This window comes from Vanacampus margaritifer, chromosome 3 (assembly GCF_051991255.1).
Source record: "Vanacampus margaritifer isolate UIUO_Vmar chromosome 3, RoL_Vmar_1.0, whole genome shotgun sequence".
Lineage (NCBI taxonomy): Eukaryota > Metazoa > Chordata > Actinopteri > Syngnathiformes > Syngnathidae > Vanacampus > Vanacampus margaritifer.
In genome coordinates, this window is record NC_135434.1 from 776,478 (window position 1) to 793,581 (window position 17,104).

A 17,104-nucleotide genomic window follows, 5' to 3' on the forward strand; every position below is an offset into this window, starting at 1 on the left:
CCATCCTCGTAAGAGCGTGGTAGTTGCAAAACACTCATGAAAAGCACCAGTTCACCAGCAACCCTAATTGGATAGGCAATATAAGAAATAGATGATGCTTCTTATCAATACATTTTTGTAAATATTGTAATGCATTTTGTTTTGTTGGATTGGAGGATTAAAGTCAACAAGAAAGAAAGACTCCATGTTGATAGTGTTTTATTGTTTGAACAAACAGTTAGTTGCCATACCAACATCAACATTCCCTCCTCATTCCACTGACTGCTCCCCATCAATGATTCAGGTGGCAAAATCATTTATTCTCCATTGTGTTTCCTTATGTGTGATTTTAACGTACTCTTATAAGCGAAGCTTTTCCCACAAAGTGAGCACGTGAAAGGTTTTTCTCCGGCATGTGTCAGCATGTGCGATTTCAAACCGTTCTTATAACAAAAGTTTTTACCACAAACGGAGCACGTGTAAAGTTTTTCTCCCGTGTGCGTCTGCATATGAGAATTTAAAGTCTCTTTGTATGTAAAACTTTCAGGGCAGACGGAGCAAGTGAAGGGTTTTTCCCCCGTGTGGGTCCTCATGTGTCTCGTCACGCAATGCTTGTATGAAAAGCTTTCGCCGCAAACAGAGCACGCAAACGGTTTCTCTCCCGTGTGTGTTGCCGTGTGTGCAACCAACGAGATCTTGTGGGCAAATTTTGCACCGCATACGGAGCAAGTGAACGGCTTCTCGCCCGTGTGCGTTCTCATGTGCCGACTCAAATGGTCTTTTATATAATAGATTTTGCCACAAACCGAGCAAGTGAAAGGATTTTCCACCGTGTGCGTGACCTTGTGCACGATCAAAGAGACCTTTTGTGCAAACGTTTCGCCGCAAACCGAACACCGAAAGGTTTTTTCTCTGGTGTGTGTTCTCATGTGTCTGTTCCTGTAAGCCTTCGTAAAGCTTTTGCCGCAAACGGAGCAGGTAAAATGGTCTTCAGGCGCGGGACGCCTCACGTTGGCCGTCTCCTTCTGGGAGCCTTTGTCGTCACCTCCGCCGCTCGCGTCGTTCCTCAGAGATTCGTGGCGGCGTGACGGTGACGGCAAGAGCTGGTCTGCAGGTGAGCCTCCACGGCGCTCTCCGCTTGGACCGTGACGGCCAAACTGCGACTGCTCGAGTGGGTGGTCTTCGTCGTCTTCACTCTTCACCACGACGATGTTGAGCGGCAGCTGGCTGACGTCCACTTCCTCCTCTTCCTCTTTGACGTTGGGGGGCTGCGGACGCTCCCGCTCCAAATTGGAGCTCCCCGACTCCGACTGAGGGGGAAGTTCTTCTCGGCGATTCATCAGCTGATGGATGTCTGTGGGACGCAAGTCAAATGTTGTTTTGGACACCAAACAAATAAAGTTAAATTCACTGTATGTTCCGTTGAAATTGAAAAGTATATAACAATACATTTCTTGGGAGTGATCACTGATGCCAAGCTTGTTGAAAGCCACTTAGAATCAATGTAAAACCTAGAGTGCCAAAAATTTATTGTATATTATGTAAAACCAAGCACGTCCTGAACAAGAAATCACACTATACACTTTGTTGCTCGCTATTTCTTCCATTAGATGACTTAAATATGGGGCAGTACACAGGGCTGGACTGGCACAAAAAAAATAAAAAAATAAAAAATAAAAAATCGGCCCTGGCATTTTGACTCGTCCCGGCCCAGCCCAACTCCTGCCACTGATGATGTTTCAGTTTGCTATCTATATCCAAACTGGATTAAGGGACGGGTCTGTCTGAATTGTGGGCCAGTCTATTGGGGTAAAACGTAGGGAAATAATATTTAAAAAGCACTGCATCGGCCTGGCCCACTGGGCATGTGCCCTGTATGAAAGATAGCCAGTCCAGCCCTGGCAGTACATATAATAATAACACTTAACCCTCCTGTTATGTTGCGGGTCAAAATGACCCACTTTCAAGTTAAAGAACAAAGATGAACTTTTCACTGTCAAACTTGGCACCAACAGAAAATAACGGTTCATCTCAATATATTTGCAATGAAAACAGTTACTATGGAGCAAAAACAATGTTTCTCCGGATGCTCTTGGAATGTGAACCCGTGAATGTTTGAGCTGTACCTGATTGTATTACGAACATCGTGTGTAAGGTTAATAAGAGGTTTATGTCTGGGAATAGCAAGGCGTCCACCCGCGACAAGACAGACCTTGCATGTGCAACACGATCGGCGCCAAGAAAATGTCGTCGTCGTCCTGCCGTCGTCGCTCGTTCTCCTCTCTGGCTCGACAAACTTGCTCCTCGTGCGACGCCATCCTTCTTTGAGATAGTCCAACTATCGCAATTTTGATTCTTTACACAAAATACAAAATCGACGTCCTTCTTTGTTTCTCCTCGACCCATTTGGGAACTAACTTCCGCATTTTCTTCTTCAACGGTGCGTTGACGACTGCGAAATCGTATAGAACGTCACCCGGCGGCCGTTTTACGGCAAGACCGTCTGAAGACCTTTAAAATTATACCTAAATATTATCCAGCCAACCATTATTTGACCAAGTTCAAAAGGGACATTGACACAAGTTGCTCTTTTTGTGGAAACCACCCAGAGACAATTCAACATCTCTTCTGGATCTGTGCACACACTCTTTCTGGACTTTCTGGAAAGATTTTAGTGATTTGTTCTTGGGCATCTTTATAGAGACTTTATAGAGACGTACGTTAATGAAGGAGGTATCTTTTTTTATTATTATTAGTTTGATAATACTTAAGGTAAAATTTTGCATTCAAAAATGCAACAATGGAAATCAAAAACCTAACTTCACACACTTTCACATTGATACGATCGCCTATATTAGACTCATAAAACAGAAAAGCTCTGTCAATAGTTGTAAAAAATTTTTTTTATTAGGTTATTTGGGTGTACATGAAACCCCTGGCATTATTGTGTCATTTGTGGTGTTGATTGTTTTCTTTATGTTGTACACTAGTATACTAATATATAATGTTTCATTCTGTTTATTTAAACTCAATTTGGCTGTTTGTTCTCTCATTACACGAGACGATACATACTACGTCACTTGTTCCGCATGACGTCACCCCGTCACCCACCGGCTCATTCTTGTAAGCGCCTCCTTAAACAGCTTCTTCGTGAGTTGCTGTTGTCAATCACAGCCAGACCACGCCCAACCCTCTTCCCATTCGCAACCCAACGGTCCCCCAGGCAACACCACCTTTTAGCGCCAATTTTAAATATTAGTGAAGGGTGGAGCAAGAGTCTCACTTCCTGTTGCGTTATCCTTTAATCGTATTAGTGGAACTCTGTCATGACGAACGCCATACACATGAATGACTCATTCTTTTACAACGTACTATATTCAAAATCCATAAATAACACGGTTGTTATCCTCAGAAAAATAGTTGAAAAAGTTCCATAAAGCGTCTATGTATATTTTGATAATAAAAAAAATGTATATACTGTATATGATTAGAGATGCAATTATTTTGGGTATTTATTCTTTTAAGCGATGGTCAGCAGCATGTGCAAGAAAATGTCATTAATTGACCAGTCAGGCAAATAAACCAAAGTTCATAGAAACCCATTTCCAAAGACTAAAACACAAACGCTCATGATACATTTGAATTGATTTGTTGAATTGTTATATTGTTATAATGTCTTTCAGCGCTTTTTGTCAGAATGTGCGAGGAAGCCCAAAGAGCGCATGTCAACTTCACACAGGTCGGAACCAGGGTTCAAACTCAGAATCTCACAAGCGGGTGTCAGACGTGCTAACCGCTTGGTCGCCATGTTGGTGTGTCGTCATGTGTGCCGTCAAATTGTGCTTATGAGAAAATGTTTTCCCACAAACTGAGCAAGTGAAGGGTTTTTCTCCCGTGTGTGTTCTCATGTGTGCTAACAGTGTTGACTTTTGAGTGAATCTTTTGCCGCACACGGAGCAAGTGAAGGGTTTTTCTCCCGTGTGCGTTCTCACGTGTGCTACCAGCGTTGCCTTTTGAGTGAATCTTTCGCCGCAAATTGAGCAACAAAAAGGTTTTTCTCCCGTGTGTCTTCTCATGTGTGTTATCATGTTTTCCTTTCGGGCAAAGCTTTCGCCACAAACCGGGCAACTGAAAGGTTTTTCTCCCGTGTGCCGCTGCATGTGTGCATTTAAAGTCTGTTTATAAGAAAAGCTTTCGCCACAAGCTAAACAATTGAAAGGTTTCTCTCTGGTGTGCGTTGCCGTGTGTGCAATCAACGAGACCTTGCGGGCAAACGCGTCGCCACAAACTGGGCAAGCAAAGGGTTTTTCTCCCGTGTGCGTTCTCATGTGTGTCCTCATATTGGACTTTCGTGTAAATTGTTCGTTACAAAACGAACAGCTAAAACGTTTCGGAGCCACGTCAGTTGTCTCCTTCTGAGAGCATTCAAAAACGTCTCCGTCGTCCCCTCGGCGATCCGCGTCGCTCCTCAAAGGTTCTTCCGTGTGTGGGCTGTGTGACCACGGAGTCGAGGGGTCTGGCGGTCCTCTGCTTGGACTGCGACGATGAAGCTGCGATGACTCGCTTGGTTGCTCTTCATCGCCGTCACTCTTCACCACCACAACGTTCAGTGGCAAGTCTCTGATGGCCGCCTCCTCCTCTTCCTCTTTGACGGCGGGGGTCCCTGGCGCACCGACAAAGTTAAGGTCAGGCATGCCATGACATCACATGGGGCTGCGGCGATTGAATATTTACAATAAATGATCGATTAATGGCTAAAATGAATATTTGGCTTTATGAAATCACTTTCCCCCAATTACTATTTATTAACTCACAATTATTGTGTATGTTATGTTGCCTAATGATTTTTATTTGATGCTTATCTAAGCAGGTTGGTTAAGCGTTGAGATTAAAAGTCAAAAGAGCAAAAACACAAAGTTACAGATGTACAAAGAGAGAAAGTGCCATTTATAGAGCACAACCTTTTGGATTCAACCATCTATGAGTCATATCAGAATCAGCTGCTCAAACAGTCGAGCTGAAACTGATCTCACGTCTTTCAGTTTAGATTAAAAAATGAATAATAATTTGAAGGTTACTTGAGCCAGTGATTAATCAAAACTCAACAAACAAGAATGAGACAATACCGTACGAGAGGCCACTGCTTGCGGACGAGGCTGCTACGGTTTGCTTGTTAATGTACCGTGAACAACAAACCTTTAACATGACTTCCTCCACGTTTAGTCAACACAAACTTGCGTCACATCCGTCCACTACCTGGCCAGTGCCAGTGGAAATGTTTCCATATGAGCATACCTTGGTTGCGACGTGTGACAACTTGGGAGTTGCAAACAGCTTGCAGTTGCCATCGGTGTCGCTCGGTCTCCTCTTTGGCGCGACAAAGTTGCTCCTCGTACGACGCGATGGTTCTTTCAAACAGTTCGAAGATTTCATCGGCGGCCGCCATGAGTCGCTCCCTCACCAATTTCTTCAACATTTTGGTGCCCCCCCACGGCTCGATTTCCCTTCGTTACCCGAAACGTATGCGGAACTGTCCGGCAACAACAAAGCACATTGCGCATGCGTGCACAGTTGGCTGCCGTAAAACCACCATCGAAGAAGAAAAGGGCGGCAGTTGACCAGGCGCGAGACAAGGAGCGACGCCGGATGTGTGGTCGCTAAAAGAAAAAGACTCAATAGTTAAAAAGAGAGCAACAAACTGGAATATATTATCATCAAGAAAGATGGCGTCGGACCAGGAACAACAAGTGATAAACACTTGAAATTTTCGGAAAAGGCGACGGGTCCGAACAACGGGAACGCTTCTCAAACACGAAGGAGGCGTGGCACGCAGAAAAAAACTATTAGCTGCTCAGTTTGTGGCAAAAGGTTTCCCTATGAGAGCAGTTTGAATGAACACCTGTACACGCACACAGGAGAAAAACCATTTAGCTGCTCAGTTTGTGCTAAAAGTTTTTCCAGAAAAGGAAATATGAAAGTACACATGAGAAGTCACACGGGAGAAAAACCTTTCAGTTGCCCCACGTGTGGTGCTGAATTTGCACAAAAGGCCTCTTTGGTGGCACACGTGGCGACACACACCGGAGAAAAACCTTTCACTTGCTCCGTTTGTGGCAAAAGCCTGTCTTACAAGCATGGTTTGAAATCACACATGCTGACACACATGGGAGAAAAACCTTTTAGTTGCTCATTGTGTGGCGACGGCTTTTCTTACAAACAGAGTTTAAATTTACACATGAGAAGACACACAGGAGAAAACAGTTTTACATGCTCAGTTTGTGCTAAAAGTGTCTATGATGAGCACAGTTTAAAAGTTCACACACAAACACACAGAGGGGAAAATACCTTCATCTGTTCATCTGAACGTGCATATGAGAAGACAGGAGAAAAACCTTTCAGTTGCCCAATTTGTGAGGGTAAATTTGTTCAGAAGGTCTCTTTGGTTGCGACCACTGCAACACACACGGGACAAAAACCTTTCACTTGCCCAGTTTGTGCAAAGAGCTTTTTTTATAAGCACGGTTCGAAATCACACATGCAGACTCACATGGGCGAAAACCACATTTTGCTGCTCACTTTGCGGTGGCAGTTTTTCTTATAAGCACAGTCTGAATATACATATGAGAAGACACACAGGAGAGAAACCTTTCCCTTGCTTAGTATGTGGGAAAAGTTTTTCGCATAAGCATGGTTTGACAGCACACATGTGGAAACACACGGGAGAAAACCCTTTCAGTTGTTCTGTTTGTGGTAAAAGATTCGCTGTCAAGCAAAACATGATCAGACACACGAGAAGGCACTTGGGAGAAAAACTTTTCACTTGCTCAATATGTGGTAAAAGCTTTTACAATAAGTACGATTTGAATCAACATGCGAGAACGCACACAGAAGAAAGACCTTTCAGTTGTTCTGTTTGTGGAAAAAAATTCGCTGTCAAGAAAAACATGATTAGACACACGAGGAGGCACTCGGGAGAAAAACCTTTCACTTGCCCACATTGTGGCAAAGGCTTTTCGAGTACATCTGATTTGAAAAGACATGAGCATACACATGAGAAAAATCTTATAGTTGCTCAAGGTGTGGCAAATTGACAAAGGAATTAAAAGCTACTCACACGGTCCAATTTGAGTTCATGTCGTACAGAAACACAAGAGAGCGGCTGCTGAGCAGGAATGGCCAGATCCAGGAATGAAATATCAATGACTGTACAATCGTAGATGGAAACCTTGGAAATGTGCTAAGCACACGAGCTCCCTGCATAGGCCAAGTGACCGGCGCAAGAAAATGGTCTTCTGCGCTCTGCAAACCGTCCAGATAGCGAAACACTAAGCGGGTTGGTTGCATTGTCCGCTTTCCGAGTATTTGTGATTACTGTAGTTTCGGGGGCGGTCCTCTCTAATTCTGCTTCTTCTAAATTCGTTACCTCCCTCTGTAAGAAGAAAATGAATGCTTGTCCAAATCAGATGCTTTATTAAAAAACACATTTCTTTGTTTCACACAGACAAATTAAAAATTCCACAACCTCTCATTTTTGGGGGGGGAAACGGTAAGATTATAACGTACAGATATTTGCCTGAAAATGTAAAGAGTAGAAGTAAAAAGGCTGTGAAATAAATACTACAGTATTGAAATGCTTACTTATGTAAGGTAACAATTTAGTATTTATACTTATTTACTTGACACCTCAGGTGGTTAGGATGACCAAACACAACGAAAAGTCATCCTTCAGTCTTCATCCCATGTGATGTGTCTGAGTGCAAAACGGTTGCTCGACTTTATTTCCAAGCAACAAACGAGTCACCGTCAGCCGGCGCGCCACATTTGACACATTCAAGATGGCGCTGACGATGACGTACATTATTTTGTCGACGCGCGCCCTGTTTATGTTGGACATCTGCCTTTAGCTTAGTCGTGGAAGAACCACAAAGGCGGAAGTTGGTCAAACTGACGATGGGAGGCAAAAGCGAACTCGTCGTCGTCGTCGTCCACTTGCGGCCACCCAATGAAACAAGCCGTATCTTGAAGAAAACCCACATTTAATCAAGAAGCATGGCGTCGTACAAAGAGTACATCTGCCGAGTAAACGAGCGACAACTACTCGACGCCGATTTCAAGGCACCGATCGCGTTACACGTCCAAGGTTTGTCCCCATGTTGACCATTCTTCCACTTTTGACGCATTTTCACTCGAGTAGAGTCGGAAAAAGCTAAACAGTTAATGTATAGCTTGTGCCACCAGTTTTGATGCTTAGTCAAATCAAAGTACGTGCTGCTTAGATTATTAGCAAAATAGTAACAAAAAATACATTATTAGAAAAATGATAACAACTCTTAATAACAAATACCTTGTGTGCTACTAAATTCCGGTGCCATGGGCCTTGAGCGAGCGCGTGGCTTGTGATTGGTGGAGAACAAGGAAGTGAGCGGGAACAACGTCACTGATCGACAAAACTACTTTTGCTAACGACACAAACAAACAACCACACACAAGGACAGTTATTAGTCTTCATTTCAAGCAGGGGTATGTCCTCGAGCGTCGTTCTGCTGCCCGTTTTCAATGTCTCCCTCCACCAACACACCTGAGTCGAACAAGCTCAGTCTTGCTGGTGAGCTCATCATTTGAGTCAGCTGTGTTGGAGGAGGGAGACAGTGGCTCTTGAGGACCTCGAGCCTTGATTTAATACATGTTTTTGGAATGTGAAATGTAATATGGAGAAACTCCCTTCATTCGATCCCGGTCCCAACATCGCCAGTCACATAACACCAAAGCAGCATTGGTTTGTTAAGTATATTTATGGTGAAATAGTGAGTCCGAGTTTTTTGCCTCGTTCGAATACACTCGAATGCCTCAGTCTCGCCTGCCTGTGTTTCTTGTCCGAAAATCAACTGGCCACGCCCATGCGCTTAAATTTCATTTAACATAATGACACATTTGAAAGAAAACCTTTCTTTCTGACGCGGATGATGATTCGCCGACATGTCAAACTGTCGCAGTATGCCGTTAACTACGACAGAGGAGGACTTAAATTGGTGGCCCTCCCAGTACCTAAAAATAAGGCCGGTATCGACCCGATCCTGATACTTGGTATCGGTGCTTGCCCATCATAACAATATCCATATCCGTCGGGACACAATTCTTATTCTGGTAAGACAATGTCATACATTGTCGCAAATCATTTTTTTGCCTGCAGATCCCCTAAACGTTATAAAACTCATTTGCTTGTAGTGTGTTATTGCCCTTTGCTTTGGAAATTGACAACTGCTGTAGATTCATTCATGTTTGTTGCTTTTCTAGCCTTGCAAGGAGAGGAGCAGGAGGAGGAGGAGGAGGAGGAGGAGGAGGGGGGGAATCCAGATGCTCGACACGTTAAAGAGGAAGAGGAGGATCCAGAGTCCCCCAACGTGAAAGAGGAAGAAGAGGAGGTTGATGTCAACCAGTTGCCACTGACTGTGGTTGTGGTGAAGAAAGAAGATGGCGAAGACGAACCGCCCGAGTCGTCACATCTTCACGGTGACAGTCCAAGTGGGGGAGGAGCATCTCCAGACCAGCTTTTTGCACCACTGTCGGATATCGACAACGAGGAAGACGCGGGTGACGCGGACTGCGACGGCAAGCGGTTGGAAAGCTACGAAAAGACGGCAGCTGACGACGCGGGTCCAAAACTGTTTGAGTGCTCCGTTTGTGCTCAAATCTTTTCTTACAAGTGGAACTTGAAGGCACACATGAGAACACACACCGGAGACAAACCCTTCACTTGTCCACTTTGCGCTAAAAGTTTTCCTCGAAAAGGAAACATGGTGAGACACATGCGAACGCACGCCAGTGCAAAAGCCGCTCAGGACGTCGCGGGTGGCGATTCGGCCCAGAGCTCGCTGATTGCACGCACAGCCACACAAAAAGCTTTCACTTGCTCCGTTTGCGGCGAATGGCATTCTCACAAGCGCAGTCTGAAAATACACGTGCGGACGCACGCCGGCGAGAAACGCTTCAGCTGCTCACTCTGCGGCGAATGCTACTCTCACAAGAGCAGCTTGAAAGTGCACATGTGGACGCACACGGGAGAGAAACGCTTCAGTTGCTCCGTTTGTGACCAATGTTTTACTTACAAGCACAATTTGACAGCACACATGCTAACGCACACGGGAGAAGCGTTCACTTGTTCCGTTTGTGCTAAAAGTTTTACGTGCAAGCAAAACATGAACATACACATGAGAACGCACACGGGGGAAAAACCTTTCACTTGCTCTGTTTGCGATCAATTATTTTCTTATAAGTCGGCTTTGACCCAACACATGAGAAGGCACACGGGAGAAAAACCCTACAGTTGCTCTATTTGTGGCCATGGGTTTGCTCAGGTCACTTTGGTTGCGCACGTGGCGACGCACACAGGAGAAAAACCTTTCACTTGCTCCGTTTGTGGCAAAAGCCTTTCTTACAAACACGGTTTGAAATCCCACATGCAAACGCACACGGGAGAAAAAAGGCTTCGTTGCTCAGTGTGCGGCGACAGCTTTTCTTCCAAGCCCAGTTTGAACATACACATGAGAAGACACACAGGAGAGAAACCTTTCACATGCTCGGCTTGCCAGAGAAGCTTCTCTCATAAGAACACTTTGACGGCACACATGCGGACACACAACAAAGATTAAACAGTTTCAGTTTGGTTTCCCGTCGGGGGCCGTTTCAGTTCTTGCAAAGGGTTTCATGTCATTTCGGAGAAATAGGATTCAACGTTTGAACGAATGGACATGATGATGACACATTTTTTGTATATGATGACATAATATGCTGACCAGCATGGGTGAAGTTTCTCTGTGTTGTTTCTGTACTAACCGCTTGTTAAAAGGATAAATTGTCAAATTTTAACATGCCTTGTTTCTGCCTTTTGCTGAAAACTGCCATAACAATAACAAATGCATGCAGCAGAACAACAGATTACTTGAGTCATTGACAGCAGAATGCTTCTGTTTTACCTGAAAGTTTAGCTGCTGAATAAAAGAATAGAAAACTTCGGCTCGTCACCTGATTTGTATAACAACGGAAAACCAAAAAGCCAAAATTGTCAGTCGACAACAGCGATAATATGTAACGACCAATCAGGGCTCACCTGTTTTCTGGGTTTGGTCAGCAAACTGAGCCATGATTGGTCATTAGTAACGACTCGTTACCGGTTTCCTCAGTACAGGTGATGTCATCTTCAGTCGACAGCAAGTAGCAAAATTAGTTCTTAAAGGCATTCATTGTTCATGAAAAATAATAAAGTTCTCACATTAATTATAGACAAAATATTATCTTCTTACTGTTGAAAATGACTAAATGGGTCAAGTATCCCTTTATAACTCTGGGAACAATATTAATGCAATTCAATTGATTGAAAGGCACTTGGATGTTGATATTATATCAGTTACTTACAGGCATATTTTTTCCAAACAGCAAATCTTTCAGAACCAGCTGGTTTCGCACAAGTACATTTCATTTCATTACACAACATTTCTCTCACCAGACGTCGCGACGCACATGTTCGGTGGTCCGGCTCCTTCCTACAAGTCCACACAACAAGCAAGTTTTTAAAATGTCCATCGGAATTCAACAAGTGGAACAGAAGACACCGTAGTGAAATTAATGAAGCAAACATGAAGCCCGAGGATAGAAAAATGCTGGAAAAGCTACCGTGGCGAAACTACTTCCGCGTCAAATCCGCACCGATTGGCCGCGTCACCGCGTGACGTCATAATACGCACTCTGGTGATTGGACAACTGGCCTACTGACAGAAACACTCCATGAATGAATAAATGCTTGCACGAAAAAAAACTGTCGTTTGCTTTATCCAAAACGTGCATGCGCAGTTTGATGAATACAAACATCTCTTACGCAAAATGGACAACATATTGAAACGTATATATAAACAGACTTATGACAATGTTAACCATAACAACTTCAATCGAGAATTTGCTCATGAGTTGACGGTCCCAAATAAACAAGAAAACCTGTTTTTAGTGCGAGAGTGTAACCCAATTGTCATCCTTTCCTGAAAGGTTTCTGCCTGTACTAAAACCGCAGCTCTGCTTATCCCTTGCATTTGACATAATTAGTGCTTCGGCTACCAAGTTAAACCAAGTTAAAGTGATTCTGTTTGCCAAGTCATTAGGTGAGCAACTCAGTGCGCTGTTACGACAATTAGCCAAGAGGTAAGCGTGGGCCAGAAAGGTTTTCGCACAGCAACCTTCTCCCCAATTGATGACTCAAACGTATTTGTTGAATTTCACAATTTGACAGGTGGCCACTCGGGCACTCTTCATACATGTAGTATTTGTATTTTTAATACAGAATTGCTTACTTACATTTGATTTTGTTGAATGCAAGAAAAGACGCAAAAGTTCCGAATTTTCGTGTCTGCAAATAACGTGAACGACCCAAACATTTGCCTCAAGTCGTTTATTGAACTGGCATTTTGCAATCATACAAGAGTTTACATGGTACAAATGGAATATTAAATGCAAAAACATTCTAAAGAACGGAAGGAAATGTAAACAAAAGGTTTGCAATCGGATTTGTAACGGCATCGCTTGTTAATAAGTTCAACGACAAGCAAAGAAAACTCAATAGGAGAAAACTTCTACTAATAGCACAGACGTTTCTTTGCTTGTTCAAATATTGATTCAACTTCTTGATTTAAGTCAAAGTAATAGTGCAGACTCTGAAATGCTTCATAACAAAAGTCAATTACAGTATTAGACAATAATAATTTGGCACTACATAAAACAACACAAAATTTCCCTCCTGTCACTTTACATAATGCTCAGACTGAACTTTTTCTTTTATTTGTATTTTTTTGAATTTTCATTCCTTTATTGAAAAACATCTCAAAACAATTCCGATTTAACATCTTTCAGAAAAACCGCAAAAAATGGTCATCATTATTTTCCAAAATAAAAGCAGACGGTCATAAAAAGATATTCCACCTACTTTCATGGAGGACGACAGAAATATGAATTTTTTTTTACTGTTGAGAGGCTGAAATTCTCCTCGTTTGGTGTTCGATAAGTTGCTGATTAATTGTTGCCAATCTACCTCAATGCTTTCAAAACAACGCATGCCTTAAAAAAAATATACAAAATAAGCCAATGGCAACAACTGAAAGTCTCATTTGTTGATCTTTTTTCAGGTTAGACTATAAATACGAATCATTCATGTGGCCGAACAACAAACAGTTGCCGTAAACAGGAAATTGTACACAACAACCCACAAAATTGGCTTGTTTGTGGGTTATTCATTAAACGCAGCTTTGTGGGTCAAATAACACCAAAATTTGTGTCGGTCCCTTTTGAACTCATTTAAGTTGTTTTTGACCCAACTGTTATTTGAATGTTAATTTGACAAAGTAAGGAGTAGAAAGTAAAGTAGTTAGTCTGAAAATGAATGTTCAAGGAAAGCACAGCTATCTGAATAATAGAATAGAATAGAAGTAGACTAATAAAGTATTCATACTTTATTTCCCACCACTGGTAACAAGAGAGACGAGCGCGTTTGAACCAGAACACCATTCATTTGATTTTTTTTTTTGTTACAGCCAGGAAAAGCCCATTGAATCTTTTTTTTTTTCCACCAGAGAAAATTCCAAACAGCAGCCAAAGAATGGAACGTGAATGTTCGCTGATAGGAAAGTTTCCCAGAAGAGGTTTAAATGAAATAAAACAAAAAGTGTTTATTCCCTTTTGTGCGTCTGCATGTGCGCGTTCAAGTTTTGCTTGAAAGCAAATTTTTTGCCACAATCTGAGCAGCTGAAGGGTTTTTCTCCCGTGTGCGTTCTCATGTGTACGTTCAGATTCCTCTTGCTCGTGAATCTTTTGGCACAAACGGAACAAGCAAAGGGTTTCTCTTCTGTGTGGCCCCGCATGTGTGCCTTCAAGCTGTGCTTGGACGTGACACTTTTACCACAAACTGAGCAGATGAAAGGTTTCTCTCCGGTGTGCTTCCTCATGTGTCTGACCATATATTGTTTTTGAGTGAAGCTTTCGCCACATTCTGAGCAACTGAAGGGTTTTTCTCCCGTGTGCGTCCACATGTGGACATTCAGATGCTGCTTAGAGGCAAAACTTTTGCCACAAACTGAGCAAGTACAGCGTTTTTCTCCTGTGTGTCTTCTCATGTGCTTGAGCAAATATTGTTTTTGAGTGAAGCTCTCGCCACAAACGGAGCAGGTGAAAGGTTTTTCTCCCGTATGCGTTGCTGTGTGTGCACTCAGAGAGGCCTCCTGAGCAAATTGCTGCCCGCATACCGAGCAAATAAAGCGTTTTTCTGCATGGGTTTGCATGTGTTCATTCAAACTGTGCTTATAAGAAAGGCTTTTGCCACAAACTGGGCAAGTGAAAGGTTTTTCTCCCGTGTGTGTTCTTACGTGTGCGTTAAAAGTTGGCCGATAAATAAAACTTTCACGACAAACTGAGCAGCTGAAGGGCTTTTCACCCGTGTGCCGTTTCTTGTGTGCATTTAAAGTCTGCTTATAGGTAAATCTTTCACCACAGATGGAGCAAGTGAAAGGTTTTTCTCCCGTGTGTTTCCGCATGTGTGCTTTCAAACTCTTTTTGTACGAAAAACTTTCCCCGCAAACCGAGCAACTAATGAGACTTTCGCCTGTGTGTGTCCGCATGTGTATATTCAAACTTCGCTTGTACGAATAGCTTTCGCCGCAAACAGAGCAGGTGAAAGGTTTCTCTCCGGTGTGTGTGGCTGTGTGCGCAATCAACGAGATCTTTTTGGCAAAGGTTTCGCTGCAAATGGAGCAACCGTAAGGTTTTTCTCCCGTGTGCGTCCTCATGTGAACCGTCATATTTTTTCTTTTAGCGAATCTTTTCCCACAAATTGAGCAAGCAAAACGTTTTTCTTCCGTGTGCGTCGCCATGTGCACGATCAACGAGCCCTTTTGCGCAAACGTATCGCCGCACACCGAACAATTAAAAGTTGGTTTCTCACCCGTGTGCGCTCTCATGTGTCTCACCATATTTGACTTGCAAGCAAAGGTTTTACTGCAAACGGAACAGCTGAAGGGCCTTTCTCCCGTGTGCGTTCTCATGTGTTCCTTCACGCTGTACTTACAAGAAAAGATTTTCCCACAAAGTGAGCAGGTCAAATGTTCTTTGCGTGCATCTTTCACTGAGCCTTCGGCATCTGTGGCGCTCCTCGAGGGTTTCTCCACGTCGTTGCCATGTGACGCCGGCGCTGAGCGCTGATGATCCGCCGGCGCTGAGCGCTGATGATCCGCCGGCGCCGAGCGCTGATGATCCGCCGGCGCCGAGCGCTGATGATCCGCCGGCGCTCCGCTCGAACTGCGACGAAGCCGCGACCACTCGGCTGCATCGTCTTCATCGTCTTCGCTCTTCACGACGACCACGTTCAGTGACAACTCGTTGACATCGACCTCCTCATCTTCCTCTTTAACGTGGGGCAGCTGCGGATCCTCATCGCCCTCTGTCACGCCACGGCGCTCCGGGTGCACTTCCCGATGACCGACCGGCTGCTGGACGTCTACGGGACGCAAGCAAAACAAAGAAGTTGGTTGAGCACACGTGTGGAATGTTGTGAGCAGCGGCCGACTGAAACGAGGATTGATTGTGATTTACGTGGCATGCATTGTAAGTTACAGTGCCGTGAAAGGGTATTTGCCCTCTCCTCAAGTTCTTACATTTTTCCATAGATTGTCCACTTAAATGTTTAAGTAGTTTAAATCCTGAATAAACTGCAGCTAATCCCATTTTTGGGTAAACCGGGCTTCATTTCGACTGAGGCTGCCCAAGCCTGATTGCCTCCAAACGTGTTCAGATAACAGATCACATCAACAAAATCAAGTCGGCCAAAACATCTGAAAAATTCACCAACATCTATCAACCTTGAAAAGCCACATCTTAGATTTTGTTATTATTGTTATGCTAACCTCAACTTGGTCTATATTATTTGGAATGTATGTAGAAAAACCTTATTTTCTTGTTTCAATGTACGGTAGACGTGGTGTGTTTAGTTACAATTGCTATCCCCACACATGAGGGAGTTTTTCCTTGCCTCCTTCACCTACTGCAGTTTATGGCGTAGCTTGTCTGGTTCAAATACAGCTCTGCACTTTTTTTGTTGACAAATTCTTGCAGCCAGTCGGGGAGTTGTAAATGAGCAGTTTTGTTGCAAGTGTTTATTGAAGAATTGAAAGGTTATATTGCCGTGAATCGCGGGAGAACGACATGTTAGCCACATTTGACTGTTAATTCTGCAGTGTTGGAGTTGCTGCATTTGAAAAGACGTAAAGTGCGTCCTACTGCCTGATAAACCTGCACTGAGGGTTATGGTTTGGGTTGGTCTAGAAATGCCGATCACAGCCTATTATCGGGGAAGGGGTTGAAGGAGGACAGGAACTACGCACAGTGCATGACTCGCGTCTAAGAGCCGTTCAAGGCAAAAATAATGCTACCAGGAGTCACAGCAAAAACAATCATTGCCAAGATATCATAAAGACACGACTTCATCGTTTTAACATTCATACTGTAATCATGTAATGTACTGTGTTGCTTCTTTTGGTCATTTCAATTCGACTTCAATTATGTTACTTTAAAAAATGATACTTGTTTCGACGTTGAAATGAAGCAATCGATCGTCTGTTGAAGAGGCCAAACCTCGACTGTGCAGTGCAGCACTGGGAGGTGACAAAATGGCGTCCGGTTGTCGTGCTTGTCCTTCGTTCTCATCTCCCGCTCGACAAAGTTGCTCTTTGTGCGACGCCATTCGCTTTCAAACAGTCCGAGTATTTAGCAACTATTTCATGTTTGGTTGGAGGGAGCACAAGTACGAGAGCTCAACGTTGCTGCTTTGTCTCTTTACCGTCGACTAAAAAGCACGTCACCAATTTCCGCCATCTATTCTTCGACGGTAGTTTTCGCAACATAGCACCCGTCACACATCCGGCTGCCTCCTAGCGGCGGTATTGTGACGGTTCACATTTTATGCCCTTTTTATTCTCAAAAGCTCACAGCACAATATTTTCATATCAAGGCCATCACAGGACCGTGTCATTACGGTATTTTCAACAATAAAAAAGAAAAAATACCTTAATGTAGAAAATGAAGTGGTAGGAATGTAAAG

General features: G+C 43.6%; 2 protein-coding genes across 2 annotated transcripts; one reads left to right on the plus strand and one right to left on the minus strand.

Annotated features, from left to right (window-relative positions):
* Nucleotides 1-181: 181 nt before the first annotated feature.
* On the minus strand, nt 182-16,893 carry LOC144048696 (uncharacterized). Its single transcript, XM_077560936.1, has 6 exons — nt 16,588-16,893; nt 13,697-15,505; nt 5,275-5,490; nt 3,751-4,642; nt 2,192-2,334; nt 182-1,333 (listed from the first exon to the last, which is right to left on the minus strand). Exons 1-6 carry the CDS (start codon nt 16,745-16,747, stop codon nt 297-299), a joined length of 4,257 nt encoding a protein of 1,418 aa, XP_077417062.1. The 5' UTR covers nt 16,748-16,893; the 3' UTR covers nt 182-296.
* On the plus strand, nt 7,831-10,991 carry LOC144048991 (uncharacterized). Its single transcript, XM_077561526.1, has 2 exons — nt 7,831-8,119; nt 9,274-10,991. Exons 1-2 carry the CDS (start codon nt 8,029-8,031, stop codon nt 10,626-10,628), a joined length of 1,446 nt encoding a protein of 481 aa, XP_077417652.1. The 5' UTR covers nt 7,831-8,028; the 3' UTR covers nt 10,629-10,991.
* Nucleotides 16,894-17,104: the final 211 nt, after the last annotated feature.